This window comes from Chenopodium album, chromosome 21, assembly GCF_948465745.1.
Source record: "Chenopodium album chromosome 21, dcCheAlbu1.1, whole genome shotgun sequence".
Taxonomy (NCBI): Eukaryota; Viridiplantae; Streptophyta; class Magnoliopsida; order Caryophyllales; family Amaranthaceae; genus Chenopodium; species Chenopodium album.
In genome coordinates this window covers 37,527,738-37,544,219 of record NC_137854.1, presented here as the reverse complement: position 1 = coordinate 37,544,219, position 16,482 = coordinate 37,527,738, and the positions used below count along the sequence as shown (strand labels likewise).

The following is a 16,482-nucleotide window of genomic DNA, read 5'->3' as shown; positions in this document are numbered from 1 at the left end:
TCCTCTCTCTCTTCAAACTTTATCCGAGTCTCGCCGTTTCAGGTAATCTATAAATTTTCTGTTGGTCCTTTGTTAGATTATTGATTCGTTGTTCAAATCTAGGATTGTTTGATAAAATTAAATTTGATTAATAGTCTGTTTTGGTGTTTAGCTTTGAATATTTTGGGTGTATAATCATATGCAAATTTATTTATTGATTTGAAACCTCTTCCTGTTTAATTTTGATGAAAAATATTGAAAAGTTGTTTCCGTGTTTAATTTTGTAATCAGAATAGTTTGGGGGAGTTAATTTGTTGGTGAACTCTATTGCACGTTTAACTTATAGAATACAAATAATTTGAGGCAGTCCCCATTGATAACAGTTATAAACAAAAGATGTTTATAACATTGCACGTGACCTCCACTTCCGTAAAGCGGTAATAAAAAAATTGATTTCTTATTTGGACTCCGTTTTCTAATATTTTATAATAAATTCTATAACGGTAGCAAATTAACGTGGTGTGTAACGTCGTCTCCCTATTCTTCTTGAATCCTAGTCTGCAGGAGAGAGAAAACTTAATCTGATTCTTGTAGAGAGAGATACATAGGTCAGAGAGTCCTCAAAATTGACGGGGTGAAACATATAGTTGATCGGCGACGAAAGGTCAGAGAATCCTCAAAATTGACGGGGTGAAAACTTAATCTGATTCTTGTTGATTATTCCGGCACAACTCGGGTGTATTCGCTGAATACGGAGATCCATAACTCTGGGTTGAATATTTGGAATTCAATCCAATTCGAACTTGCTATCCTCACTATTCAGGTATGCTTTCCTTCTCATGGGTCAATTTATTTGAACTTACCGTTATATGGTTGTTTGTCTGCTTCAGATCGTCGGAGTTAATTGAGTAGTGTGTTTTCCCCTTATTGAAATTGGTTTATTTAATTGTTAATTCTTGGTTTGCTGTGTAGCTTAAATTATTTGTAAATTGCTAATAAGTTGCAGATCGATTTGTGTTTTCCATTTTAGCTGAGTTTTGTTTCAATTTATTGACCCCTGCCCTGTTCCCAGTTCATGTTTGTGGGTTTCTATATTAACAGTGTTTGTCAGTGTTCATCAGTAGTTCAATGTGATATTGTTAAGTTATATGTTGAATTTTACTCTATTCGAGCTCCTGTGTATGAGTACTGTTATGTGTTCTGCAGTTGTTGCATTTTTAGTTTACAATGGTTGTTTAAATTGTTTTCCCTTTTTATTTTGAACCTATGCATGAATAAGTGTGTGTGCTATGGATGAAGATTCGGGACTTGTTAGTGAGGGGACTATGGTGGATGACTATGTTCCTGAAACTCCACCCGAGATGGAAGTCCCATCTTTGGATAGTTTGACCGCTTATGTTCAGCCCTCCCAATGTATTGATAATGGACTTCATTTCACCTCTCCTGTTAAAACATTAGAGACCGTTGAAACTATAGTGTCCACAAACAAGGTCAGTGTATACTGTACAGTTGAAGCACCTAGAGTTGGTATGGTTTTTAAAAGGTGGCAGGATGTTGAAAGTTATTATAAAGAGTATGCGGAACAACATGGTTTTGGTGTGACTCGACAATCTGGTGCATTTACCAAGGAAAAAGAAAGGAGGGCTATTTATTGGAGGTGTGAGTGCTGAGGTCCCCCAGATATGAGGGCGAGGAGGGAAGCTAGGAAGAGGGAAAAAGCTATGGAAGTGTGTGGTACTGGTGGTGTAGTGAATGGTGAGATTGCAGAAAATGAGTTGGTTCGGGGAAAGAGGACCTCGAAGAAGTGTGAATGTGAAGCTAGAATATATGCTAGTTTGAATCCTGTTGGTGATTGGGTTTTGAGGACAGTTGTACTTGAGCATGCTCACCCATTGGATCCCAATGGTGCGAAATTAGTAAAGGAGTATCGAATGAAAAACTACACTTCTTCTGTGAAGAAAAAGTTGATGGATTATTATGAAGAAGGTGTTACAGTGAAACAAATACATGGTTGCATGGCTACGGAGTTGGGTGGTGAGGAGAATCTGCCTACTGTTAAGGATCTTCAACATGAGGTTCAAAAGGAAAGGAGGTTGAAAATGGAAGGCGGCGACGCTGCAGCTATGATGGCATATTTTGACCGTATGTAAGCAGACAACCAAAACTTTTATCACGCCCATCGATTAGATCAGGAGGGCCGGTTGAAGGATGTGCTTTGGGTTGATGCTAGGAGCCGGGTGGCATACGAGGAGTTCGGTGACGTCGTATGCTTTGATGCCACCTATCTGACCAATGAGTATGAGCTCCCCTTTGCTAATTTTGTCGGGGTAAATCATCACGGGCAATCTTTACTATTGGGATGTGCCTTAGTTTCTCACGAAAATTGCGATACCTTTCTCTGGGTGTTTGAGCAGTGGCTTGCCTGCATGGGTAATAAACCACCTGGTGCAATGTTGACGGATGAGGCTACTGCCATGAGGAGGCTGCTGGCAGCTGTAATGCCATCAACTCGTCACCGTTGGTGTATCTGGCATATCCTTAGGAAGCTTCCGGAGAAGTTGGGCAAGTGTGAAAAGTAAGTGTTATTCTGACTTCCCTTGTTTCACTTGTGATTATACTATGTTTCTGGTAAACTGGCAGTTAATTTGAAGAGTATGTTTCATGAGGTTAGCATCTGAAAATCCTTCATACTTGGCCATCACTTGTAATTTGTTTGGACTTTGGAATATCACTCAAATATCAGTCTTTTTATGCCTGTTAAATTTCTGTAAATATTGAATATTTGCAATTCCTGCAGTGTTGGCCATTACTCCTTTTTGTGCAGTGCATATAAAGACTATGGCCATGTAGTTGTCTGTTTCATGTCTGTTTGCATGTGAATAAATTAATTTCCTAGTAATGGTGCTTCCTGCATACTTCAACAGTACAACTGATTGTTATAGGTCTTGCTGCCTATGTTTTTTTGTTATTTAAGTTGAAGTGAATTAACTACAATCATGTTATGGCTTGCGATGGTAGTTATGAAGATTTCAAGAGCCCATTGAAGACTCTTATTTATGAGAGTTTTACCGTTGAAGAATTTGAGAGCCGTTGGTATGCATTCATGAGTAAATGGGAGCTGGAGGATAATGATTGGTTGTGTGACCTTTTCGAAGAAAGACACATGTGGGTTCCTGCATTTATGAAGGAATACTTTTGGGCCGGAATGAAAACGACTCAACGCGTAGAGAGTATAAATAGCTTCTTCGACGGCTTTGTAAACAGATACACGAAGCTACATGAATTTCCCGAGAAGTATCGAAGGGCCATGGAAAGGAGGGTTAAGTCTGAGTTGGACGCTGATGCAAGATGTGGCAAATATGTTCGCAGGCTAGTAAGCGGGTTCAAAGTAGAGAAATTATTTCAGAAAATCTACACCGATGCAAAGTTCCAAGAAATCCAAAAGGAGTGTGCGAGAATGGGGTATTGTGTTCCTAATGAGAGGCGCGATATTGGTAACAACAAGACAGAATATATCCTGGAGGACCGTGTGTGGATCATTCCCGAAGGTAAGAGCGAGGATGTTATAACGGACCGCTATCGTTCAGTTCGGGTTATTTTTTACCATGGGACGAAAGATGTGTTTTGTGAATGCTGCAAATTTGAGACCTTTGGGATTTTGTGCAAGTATGTTATCCGTGTGTTTGAGTTGAACCGGGTTTTTGATATCCCGACGAAGTACATACTAGATAGGTGGAGGAAAGATCTTCCAAGAAAACATACTCGTGTCAAGGTTGCTTACCATGACCCCGAAGAGTTGCCCCAAGTTCAATATCATCGCAAATTGATGAGGGAGTTCGAGGTAATTTGTGATGATGCTACAACATTTGATGATATTGTCACGGTTGAATTGGTACTTAGCAGTTTGAAGCAGCTTCATTTGGATGTGAAAGAGAGCCATAGCGCATTCCTTAAAAAACGGGCGGAGCTACCTGTTATACCGAGCTCTCAAATAGGATCAAACATACTGCCAACCAAGAAACCTACTACAACCGCGAAACAACCTGTGAAGGATCCACTTGCACGCAAAAAACCCCGTGGTCGGCCTAAAACAACTAGGTATAAGACATTAGCTGAAAATGGGTATAAGACTCAGAAATCTGACTCCAACACTGCCCAGAAATCTGCCCAGCCTACGAAAACAACCACCCCAACTAGGCAGGTAATACTAGTAGTGTAATGAACTTGTCTGCAGATCTGTATTGTGTCCTTGATTTGTTTTTTATTTTGTTTGGAATTTCTTAATTTATTTTATTACTTTTTTTTTTCTCTTATAGCAGCAAAAAAGGAAAAGAGCAACACGTACTCTGTCGGCCTTGTACGAGGAATGCGTGGATCCTTACCTGGGTGAGCATGCATCTGATACTGAGCACTCTTTTGAGTTTTGATCTTTGTTTGTTGGAGGTGCATGGCCGTGCTTGATTCTATGTCGGAGGTGCATGGCCGTGCTTGATTCTGATTCTATGTTCAGTTACGTACTTAGCAACCACAAGTAGCCTGGTGGTGCTTGTATCAATCAGTTTGTTTAAGTACATTTTATACTCTTGGTACTACCCTGCAATGAACGTGTTTGATTTTTTGTGTGTTTCATTTATACTATGCTGTGTTTCATTTATACTGAACGTGTATGATTCCTATGCTAGTGTTGATGTCTTGTGGTATGATTCCTATGTTAGCTTTTCTGGTTAAATGTCTAAACTAAGGTATGATTCCTATGATAGTGTTGATGGCTCGCTGACTAAACTGTAAATAGTCTTATTCTAGGTTGTATAGGCCCTTTTTAATATGTTGATTTTAAAAATCCAACTTTGGTTTTTGAGTCACAGTTTTTTTCAAGTTTGATTAATTAAGTACGTTAGCCTGTATAAGTTCATTTAAAGTGTTTTTGTTAAAGCACAACCTCCAAGTTGAGATAACGCAACAACATTATATTACAATCATGGTGGTACTAAGCAAAAGACAGAACTACAAGTTCATCTTACACTAAACATCCCCGCCGCAAATACTAGGTCGTCTTCCTATACCTGATGGTGCATACCATCGTGGTCCTAAGCAAAAGATTTCATATAGTGTTTGCTTTAGTACAATAATAACAACACTACAAAATGAACCACACAAAATGGGCATAAACAACGAATACAAACAGGGACCATCAGATCATATTTGCGGCTTGTAGTCTAAGTCTAAGACTTCAGTTGTCGTAATAGGGAATGGCCACAATCTTGTCCCCATTCCGTATTCCAACACCGCTAACAGTGTCTACCGTGGTGAGAACCTCATCTTCATGCATGAACATCAGCTTGGTCGGATCAATCTTAACCTCCTTAGCCCAAATATGGTACAGCCTGCACAAAGGGGTGTCAAGTTTGCTCTGAACTTGCAGTTTGAACTTGCGACGATGGCCAGTATTCTTGATGAAGAAGCTTTTAATCTTAGTGTTGGTGTTGAGTACACCAGCCTGCCCATAAAAAAGACCACACCAGTTAATAGGTGAACATTCTTCATTTACTCAATCACACATGTGGGTTCATGAGTTTAAGGCTTGGATTAGGCGCCTAAACATTATTTTCATTTGTGTACAGGTATTACAATTAATTGGGCCGGCCCAAATAGTTATTGTCTGGCTCAGTCCATCGAAAATAAAGACCACTACCTAGTTAGTTGGAGTCCATACCATAATAAAAATAAAAAAATAAAAAAAATATTGTAAAATATAAACAGGTAAAACATAATTGTATACTGTTGAAAAAAATATTGTAAGATTTAAAAAGCTAAGACAATATTGTAAAATTAGAAAAGCTAAAACAAAATTGTATACTGTTAAAAAAAATATTATCAGTGCAATTGGGCCGGCCCAAATAGTTATTGTCTGGCTCAGTCCATTGAAAATTTGGAGAAAGTAAAGACCACTACCTAGTTGGAGTCCATACAATAATAAAAATAAAAAAAAATAAAAAAATTATTGTAAAATATAAACAGGTAAAACAATATTGTATACTTAGAAAAGCTAAAAAAATACTGTTATTATTGACTTGTATACCGTTATAATTTATTTTTATACAGTTATCATAGAGTTGAATACTGTCATTCTAAACTGGAGGTTATGTTAACATGTTTTAAAGTGGATGTTATCTTAAATGTCATACTTTCAAATTGAAATAACACGTAAACATTTTAACTCTAAAATTGAAAACCTAAACTAACTGCAAATGATTTTCACAACAACTCTTATTAGATAGATGATTAAAGATGATTAATAGAACCTAATGCGATTGCTTGTCATAAAATATGAACACAATGAACATAGGGTAAACCAATTCGACATGAACACAGCAAAACAACATCAAAATAACATACAAAACTAATTAAATCATTTCACCAACACAGATTACCAATAGCACTAAACAATTTCACAACAGATGCTTAACAAGTACGGCTAAACCAACAAAATTCGCTTAACAAGTACGGTTAGACCAACAAATAACACACAATTCAATTAAAAATTAAAGCATTTTAAAAGACAAATAGCTATTCACACAGCTAATTAATGGACTTTAGCGCATCAAAGTTGTTATAGGTCATACCCTTCCAATCACATAGAAGATATCTCCAGACTGAACTCCGACATCTTCAGCAAAGGACTCAGGCAGTATGCTTACACCATCCTTCCATAATGTGATCTGGTGTGGCTGCACGTCCAGCTTTGAAGCGTAATCGTCCACAAGATCTTCGAAAGTCTGGTTGCTCCAAATGTCGTACAGAACACCTACATCACCCGGAGTACGGCCTCTAAAAACCACAGTGTACACAACCATATCCGGAGGGGGAGGTGGAAGCGGATCAGCACCGTTAAGATCCACCACACGTGGTTGCTCTTCCACACCTGCTGCTGGACCTTCAGGGAGGTTGAACGGTGGTTGCAAAACCACAGGTTCAGCCACATTAGGCTGAACGACTTCTTGCTGCATCACTGCAGGTTGGTTGCTCACAGGAGCCTGTACTAACACAGGCTGAACAGGCTCCGGGTTGTTAGGCTGAACTACAGGAGGGCTGTGTTCACCCAAGGGTGGGTAAGGAGCTAACACATCCTGCCTAGTCACAGGTCCGGTGTAAGAAGAAGATTCACCCTCAATTTTCATACTATAAAATACCTCAAATTTGGAGAAAGGTATCTTTGTTTTTTCCTTTCGGTATCGAGGGGCAGACATTTTGAAAGCTTTTCGTGCTTGTCTGTTGAGTACTTTTCTCAACAAACCTCTTGTGTGTTTGAATTTCTTGGCGATGCTAAGGGTTGAACGTTTTGGGGATAGGTTAGAGGATGATCCAACAAGAACAAAAGCATATGTACTTGCCATCTCACGTAGACCCAGGATACTATGTTATTTATATTGCGCGGGAACACCTTTGCGGACTTATAAGTGTACTTAAATTGCAATGTTATATTCATTTCAAGAGAACATAATTTCTTAGAGTATATTCATGTAAAGAAACTTTGATATGTTTTAATCGATATGAAGGGATGTAATTTAATTTAATCGCCTTCAATTGTGAGTTCAATTTAATCGCCTTTCAATTTAATCGCCGAATGACTTACTTTGCACTCCGTTTATGAGAAGTCCTTAACCGTCAATGTTTTATTCATAATTAGGGGTGTCAAACGGGTTTTTGGTTCGATTTTTGTTTCGGTTTTTGGTTTGTTTTATCGGTTTTCGGTTTACAACGGATCGGTTTTTAACGGGTTGGAATTATTAACGGATTGGTTTTAAATAATTTCGGGCCGGTTCTGTTAGGTTTGTTTTTATTACAGTTTCTTTTTGGGGGTTCTGGTTATGTTCGGTCGGTTTAAAAACGGTGCTTGTCAGTTTTAAAGCGGTTTTTGGGTAAAAACATATTGGGTCCTAATCGGGTCGGGTTGTAACCGTTTCAGGTTATAATTGGCTCGAGTTGAACTTAGTCGATCTAACAACTGGTTTTACCAGTTTTAAACGGGTTACGTTAACGTTTATATCCTACTATATCCTCAACATTCTATAATTAGTTATTCCAATAGATCATACGGAGTATTAATTAGTTGTTTAGCTTTAATTAAGTAGTTGTTTAGCTTTAATTAAGTCCCTTTTCTGATCAAATAATAATAACAAATCTAGAGTTAGCTTTCGATTCAAATTTTTCTAATACAATATACTGTTCGGCATACAGGTTTGGGTTTATCGGGTTTATCGGATTTAATCGGTTTCGGTTTACAATGGGTCGGGGTCGAAGGTACTCGGTTCGGGTTGTTCTCGGTTTCGGGTAGTATCAGTTCAGCTAGATAACAACTACGGTTCGTAAACGGTTCTTAAACATTTGGATCGGTTTGGATCGGTTTAGTTTCAGGTTTTTAAAAATCTATTTTTAAAAGAACGGGTTCATAGCGGTTCGGTTCCTTTCCTAAACAGTTCGAAATGGTTCGGATTCATAATCGATTAATTGATTACTTTAATTTTTAATATATTTCATTCGTCATTTGATTTTTATAACTAAGGTTCTTCGTTAGAGTTAATAATTAGGTTTACATTTATGTCGAGACATATTTAATGATCAGTTTTTTGCTTATTTTCTACAAAATTATTATCAAAATTGATACGAGACGGCACGATTTGAGAAGAATTAGGTACTCTCACAATCTGTTAATTAAGTGATCTTAGCCGAAGTTGAAATACCCGGGCACCACATTTTACATTGTCTTTAAAGATAGGTACTTGGGAAACCCTAAGCAATTTTGAAAGACACGTTTTCACGAAAAACGACTTCAAGGTCACATATAATTAGAGGTGTCAAATCGGGTACCCAGATGGAGTTTGGGTTGACCCACTACGGGTCGGGATGTTTGGATCGGGTAATGATGGGTCATTTAAACAAATCAAATCAGGTTGAGCTTAATTAGATCAGGTCATTTTAACTCTTGGATTGAATTATAGTTTGATATATAAGTAAATGTGATAGTGTGTGTCTCACTTTTCCTAATTATAACTAAGCTTGAACCCCACAACTTAAAACGGTTGGAGAGGATTGTCATGAAAAATGTTGGATTAAGTTAATTAAAAGGGTCGGGTAAAAATTAATCATGAGTAGTTTCGGGTCGGGTGAGTTTTTGACACCCCTACATATAATGATACATTTTCGTTTAGCATGATTTAATTATTCTATAACATTATTTAACATTTTACACTATTTAACTTTCTTATTTAAGCCATTTTTTGAGAAAATCACGAAACATTGCACTCAAACTCTTACCCATGCGATTAAGGTGAAAGAGACCCCTGTTGATACCCTATGCCCTTTGGACCAGAACACATGCCCATGTCGCCAGATTTTCCATCCACATTTTTTGTCAGGCCATACTCACAACTCCATTAAGAAATGTGTAATTTCTCACTTATCATTTCAGCGTGTCATAATTGCCTGACAATTCTGAAATTATCTTTGCCGAATAAAAAATAAAACAAAAATTATCGAGTTGATGATTTAGTTTGTAATTGACCATCCCTAAATATATATATCCTAAAAATGTTAAACATTACTTGGGGATAAACCTAACTTAGTTGAGAATAGACGTGATTTACTTAAAAATAAAAAAACATATTTACTTCAAAGTTTAGGATTTTTGTATCATATACTATGTAAATTAAAATTTATTGTTGGCTTTAGTTAATAGAATAAATATAACTTCTTTAATCAATTGTTCGATTTAATTTTTTTAAATTTAAAAAATGAGTGCATGGTAAATAATATTTAGCTACAATTTGGCTCAATTTTGATAATAATATTTAGCGTAGTACAAGGCCTACAAATGACTAGCCCGGCCCATCCCCCTAGACTAGCTTCTTATAACATTACTTTTCCAAGAATTCCCATTTCACAATACCAACTATGGGGTCTAAATCATGGGATATCGGGTCAGACGTTTGAGATATGGTAGTACCTTCCCTTCACATGACTACCCTTAACATTACTTTTTTAAATTTAGCTGACAGTAGCAAGTAATCGAGTGTAATTGGCGTGATATCGGGTCAGTTCTTACAAGGATGGTAGTACCTTCCCTTCACATGTGTACCCTGTAACCTTTTCTTTACTGAATTTACTTTTCCAATTCCAATATAAGCGAACTGACCTTAGCTAAAATGGTGTCTAAATCGCGTGATATTGGGTCAGTTGTGTGGCAGTTGGTAACACTAATAATGGTTGCTAGCTGTAAAAAATTGTTATATAAGAAGTTAATAAAATGGATTTAGAAAAATGGAATGAAATGGATTTAATAAAAACATGTTTCATGGATTCAGTTGATTGGTCAATGTGTTAATTGGAAAAGACCTTATAAAATTCAATCCAATCAAAACCGAATTGCAAATTCGAATCGGATCCAAACTTTAAATCAGATCGGATTGGATTGAATTTTTTCTAACCTTCGGATTTTCAGAACCCAACTTTAAATCGGATTACCCTAAAAATTAGGAAAGCGTTATTTTCCCAAATAACATCAGGAAAGCGTTATTTTCCCAAATAATATTGTTAATATTACCTGCACTTGTGTAATTCATGTACTACTATAGTTTCAAGAACTGAATTTTATTATTGCAATTTGATTTTTGTAATTGCATTAAATCGGATTTTTAGATATTTGGAAATTAATTTCGACCGAATGGGGACCCCTAATTATGTATGTATAACCACACTAACTGATGCGACAATGAAATTTAAAAATAAATACACTACATATCGGATATCGGATATGAATATATTATAAACTAGCTCCTCCATTGAATGATCAAATTTTAGTTAATGCGTGCGTTTCATATCTTAATTAATTATCTAAATTTTAGTTAATTACCAATAGTAATTATCTAAATTGAGCTGTTTGGAACACGCGTGTAGGCGTACTTAATAAGGTAACAACAAAATTTCATAAAACGAGAACGTAATGAGGAATTTGTTTTCATTCGGGTGTACAGAAATTTCAAGTTCGACTTACTTATTAATACAGTCCACACTATAAAGTTATTAAGAAGTCCGTTGAAGTCGCAAACGAAATATCAACCGGTTTAGCTTTTCTAAATGAAAGAACAATTTAAATGAAAGAACAATTACAAACTAACCTCTTCTAAATTTTTAACATACAATATTACCCTCGTTTGCACTCAGTCAACTACTGATTTATTGTGTTTAGCCTAATTTGTCCTCCTCACATTATAAATTTTTTAAATAAGGCTCTAAATGTGTTTGATTTATGACTGTATTAAGAGGAGTGGTACTTTGCTTATAGTAGTTAATGTAGTCCGGCAATAATTTTCGAACATCATAATAATACAAGGCATTTGATATATTCAACAACAAAATCACATAAAACTTGCAAATATTAAAATAGCACTTAACTTACTAATACAGTCTGAAAAGGTCTTAATGTGAACTAATCACTTAGGGAGACTTCTACTAATAAGATAATAATACGAACACATAAAAAAACAACATCAGCACCGCTTTGACTTTGCCCATTTTCAACACCCAAGACCGAAGACAGAACCAACCAGTCGGAGGTCGATGTTGGGGGAACTAGTCACCGTAATGTTGGCTGCAACCCTCCTTGGGTCCCACAAGACGGCACTTCCACCAAGCAAACCTCCGCCGGCGTCAACTTTCCAACACATCGTCGTACCTAGATTACCTAACACCCTGTTACAACTTCTTCTACAAGCCCCAATCTCAGTCAACACAATGAAAATTGGGTTGTGCGTGTTAACCACTTCACGAAAATGAATTAGGAACTATGGCCTGGTGAAGCGCCTCGCATTCCATAACACAAATGTAGAGCCAATTGGAAGACGAGGACGTTGGTGGTCGAGTTGAGGCTGCATCCTCACGCCTTGGTACCTACTGGACGGGTCTTCTTCGATTAATTTATCGCGAAACACAGAGAAGTTGATCTCAGTCATTTCACACCCAACCTAAGAAATATAACGAGGAATGCCAATTCAACCAACCCCAACGCATGTTAATGTGTGTTGTTAAAGCAAATAAATAAAATAATGAAATTGGATAAATTAGCAGAATAGAGTTACCTTCAGAAATTGAACAGAGTCAGAGTACGAGCCAAAATGAGTGTTGGCATTATTCATTTTGAGGGTGTAAATGGGTCCTGCACGTGGGATCACTGGCTTTGGGTCGATCTTGTTAGTCAGCAACTTGGGAATGATCTTAGTTACACCTTCGTACTCAAATGCAGGATCATGCTCAAGCTGGACTATAATTTCTTGAACATCAGTGCGTCCAACAACATCAGCGATATTAGGGAGGTGAGCCGGGAAAATAACCCCATCCGCATTCACCATCAGCAGATTATTCATCCTATTCTGCCTTTCCTCAGGGTTCGCAACTAAGTCACGAAGGATAAGTTCGTTCACCACGTGCCTACGGTTTCTACCAGTTGGGTAGAAATACACAAAGTCATTGAAGTTCATTTCAGGCTCGGTGTTGTAGTTGAGCTCAAAGTAATAGTGTGTGGATTGCTCTTCCATAGAGGCTTCGTAAAAGCCTGGAGGATATAGGGAGGCCGTAACAGGATATTGAGTAGTGTGGTTGTTAGGAGGATTTGGTGGAGTTAATTTAAAATTTAGTGAGGTATAGTGTTAACTGATGCTAACTTAAATAGAAGAAGACATGAGTGTTTATGTACAACTGGGGTTGGGAAATTGGTCTTAGAATCTCCTCATCTGACATTGGTACAGCTTTTATCAGATATTAAGTAGTAGATATTTGTTTAATTTTCTTATGATGGGTAATATTCATCTCAATGAATTATAGTCTCCCTCGACTAATGTATAAATAATAATAATAATAATAATAATAATAATAATAATAATAATAATGATAATAATGATAATGATAATAATCAATAACTATATTTTCAGATATTTTTTGGTTTATAAATAACCTAATTAGAATGATACGAAGTATTGCAATTATAAGTTAATAATGGTTACTGAAAAATTACCGTGCATGGCACGGGAACTAACCTAGCAATCAATAATGTACACACAGGTGTAGTAATATATAATCAAAGAGGACTAATCCGTAGTTACAAATCACTAATTAATATGTTCAGTTCATTTAAGTTAATCAGTACAGGCCCTAAATCAATTGCGTTGTTTGAAAGTGGGGTGAATCTCTTAATACGAGACGGCACGATTTGAGAAGAATTCTAGGAATAATGTCCTCTTTGTCCAAATTAAAACATTTAGAACAACCACTATCAATGTATGAACATCATTTATATTTATTATAATCTTTAATGCATATATCAATTTGAATATAAATGCTATTAGTACTACATATTTCATTACAGACTTCTATTTGCATATTGACTTCATCTTCATATAACTGGTTCAGTCACGGTGTTGGTTTAATATACAATAACCTTTATTTTACCAATAATGGAATTACTCGGATTTTTTTTTCATGTCTTTCTGGATTACACTAGGCGAAAAAACCAATTGGCCACCGGTTCAAAACCCCCCTATGCCACCGGTTTTGAACCGGTGGTCAGTTGGGGGGTGGCAAATCCTAGAACAAAAGGCCACCGGTTCAAAACCGGTGGCAAAATAACTAATTGCCACTGGTTAACCGGTGGCAATTATCCTTTGGCGCCTTTTTTTTTGGAGGGATGGCAGGTAATTGCCACCGGTTAACCGGTGGCAATTAGTGGAAAAAATATTTTTTTTTTCCCTGCAATAATTCCTGTAATTCCTGCTATATTTCCTGCATGTATTGCTGCTATTATTTCTGCTGTAATATAATTATATATAACAAGATTTATAAATATATATTTAGACATTAATTATTAAAAACCAAATGCAATACAATAAATAAAGTATCATATACATAAATACAAATTTGCACAATACTAACTTACTAACAATAAATAAAGTAGTCTAAAGTTTAATCAACAAAGTTTAAATTCAAAATGATGTAACATTTACAAATTGAAAGTGTTGAAAGATGCCAACATGTCTCGTACTTCATTAAGGTCCTTGCTTGTTAACGGATCACCCTTTAGCACCTTGCAAAACTTGAAATATATAAACATTATGTTAGAATAAATTAGTTAAGTTAAACATGTGTAAATAAATATGCAAAAAATTAAATCACATAAAAGAGCAACATACTAAGTTTTAGGACGCATTTTTAGAAACATGTTTTCTACCTTGCCCATTTTCAACATTTTTTTACTAATGAGCTAGTTCTTTCTCATAACATGTCAATCATACTTAGTTTTAGGTGGCTAAGCCTTTTAATCACATTAAAAAGCAACTTACTAACTTTAAGGACGCATTTTAATCCTAAATGGCCTATATAAGGCCTAAATGACTTCTACCTTGCCCATTTTCTACATTTTTTAACTAATGAGCTAGTTCTTTCTCATAACATGTCAATTATACTTAGTTTTAGGTGGCAAAGCTTTGAAATCACATAAAAAAGCAACTGATGAAACAGGAACTGATGAAAGAGAAATAAGGACGCGCAATTTTTTTTTTTAATATACTTAGTTATTGCCACCGGTTCAAAACTGGTGGCCTTTCAAATTTTTGCCACGGGTTTGGTTGAACCGGTGGCCATTGGTGTTTGCCTCATCTCGCCACTAATTTTTGCCACGGGTTTTCAAAAACCGGTGGCCAATGAGCGTTGTATGTTTCAATTTTTCTACTAGTGTTAGAACATGGACCAATATCATCTTCATATCTTCATGTTTTTCGTTTAACTTTATAAGTAAGGCAAATATTTCTTGTCCAGCTGTTACTTATTTATTTAATTTAATTAATTATTTTACCATTTAACCGTACACGGCTCAATTCTCTCCCAGTTGCACTAGTAAAAAAGTTTCTAATTCAATAATAATAGTAAGGAACATATAACAGTTTTACACTTTATTATAACAATTTGAATATAACACGGATACACCTAAAATTATTTTCAAAGTAGGTTTGGACATATGTTGTCCCTACCTGGTAGAGTAGTGGGCAATACTTACTCAAGATAAGAGTGAATTGTAACCACAGTTTCAAAGTGTCAACAAAACTTCCAAAACCCCATAGAACTCAATGAATCAAAAATGCTTAACAAATTGCGACCCAATAGACGCAACATTAGAAGGAGGTATACAAGTCGGTCAGGTAACGGAAATCTTTGGAGAAAGCGGGGTGGGGAAAACTCAACTATGTTTGCAACTACTACTAACAAGCATGTTTGACCCTGCATACAGGGGGCTATATGGTCAATCAATTTACTTTCAAGCCGGATCTATTTTCCCTGCGGAGCGCCTAGCACAAATTGGAAGTACGTACTTCAACAATCATCTCATAGATGAAGACCCTCTTAGGTTAGTGAAGGTCAAAAAAATAGATGATGTGCAAAGCATATTCCTAGTACTAAACCAGGTAGAACGTATTGTGGTGGAACCCCATGTAGGCTGCCGGCACATCCGGGTAGTGGTTTTAGATTCAATTGCTGTTTTATTCAGACATGATCACGATAATACAATGGCGAGTTTTGCAATTAGGAAAAGATTGCTTCAACGCGTTGCAAACAAAATGAAAGATATTGCATCAAATTACAATCTAGCATTTGTTGTTGTGAATGAGGTCTGTGATGTAACGCATCCCTCGTCGAAAATATGCGACCTCACTAACCGAACATTAACTTCAGGAAGAGAGGTGAAAGCCGCATTGGGTCCAACTTGGGAATCATTAATGCCAAACAAAATCTTCATGTCTAAACAATATCGTTCTTCGTCGTCGTGGAATCATGAGTTGTTCATTCTGAAAAGCCAAAACCGGAACATTCAAGGCCGGCGTTGTACATTTCGTATCACTGCTGATGGATTGGTTTCTTAACAGGTAAAACCGAGTCTTATAACTATTGGGATTTTTAAGTTTTAAACTGTAGTTCGGTTTTCGAGGGTTGTAATTTGCATATCCGGTTATTATGTCAAAAAAAGAAGGTGTAGTAAAACTGAATAATTATTTGAATTAAAATAATCAAGGTTTACCAATGCCAAATTACCAACCACTGTCTTCCACGTGTAACAAGCATCAATCAAGCAACCCCTCTTCATACAAAACTAAAGAGTAGTATCGCATTACATCTTGAACATAGGGTGCCCCTACGTTGAAATATTGTACTGCAAAAGATTTTGCCCTTTTATTTGTTTAATTAAGTTTTTTTTTCCCCGGACATTTATTTATATTGTCGATAAAATATTAATCTCAATATTGAAAAGAGTATTATGCGTGAGTTCTGTGAAGGCCTGTGGGATTAAAATTCGTACATCCACGTGTCCAATTATGTGAGGTCTATGAGCTTCAATTGCGAACAGCTTTGTTCATTTGGTATGAACTGCAAATAGCACATTAGCAGTTGGGTAAAATTGCTAAT

General features: G+C 36.4%; 2 protein-coding genes across 2 annotated transcripts; both read left to right on the top strand.

Moving 5' to 3' along the window:
* Positions 1 to 1,661: 1,661 nt before the first annotated feature.
* Positions 1,662 to 4,406, top strand: LOC145600779 (protein FAR-RED IMPAIRED RESPONSE 1-like). Its single transcript, XM_081656644.1, has 6 exons — positions 1,662 to 2,121; positions 2,167 to 2,306; positions 2,394 to 2,554; positions 2,777 to 2,842; positions 2,998 to 4,180; positions 4,296 to 4,406. The coding sequence occupies exons 1-6, from the start codon at positions 1,662 to 1,664 to the stop codon at positions 4,404 to 4,406; spliced, it is 2,121 nt and encodes a 706-aa protein (XP_081512770.1).
* An 11,181-nt stretch (positions 4,407 to 15,587) lies between these two features.
* LOC145600778 (DNA repair protein XRCC3 homolog) lies at positions 15,588 to 15,941 on the top strand. Its single transcript, XM_081656642.1, has one exon. The coding sequence runs from the start codon at positions 15,588 to 15,590 to the stop codon at positions 15,939 to 15,941; it is 354 nt and encodes a 117-aa protein (XP_081512768.1).
* The last annotated feature ends 541 nt before the right edge of the window (positions 15,942 to 16,482 follow it).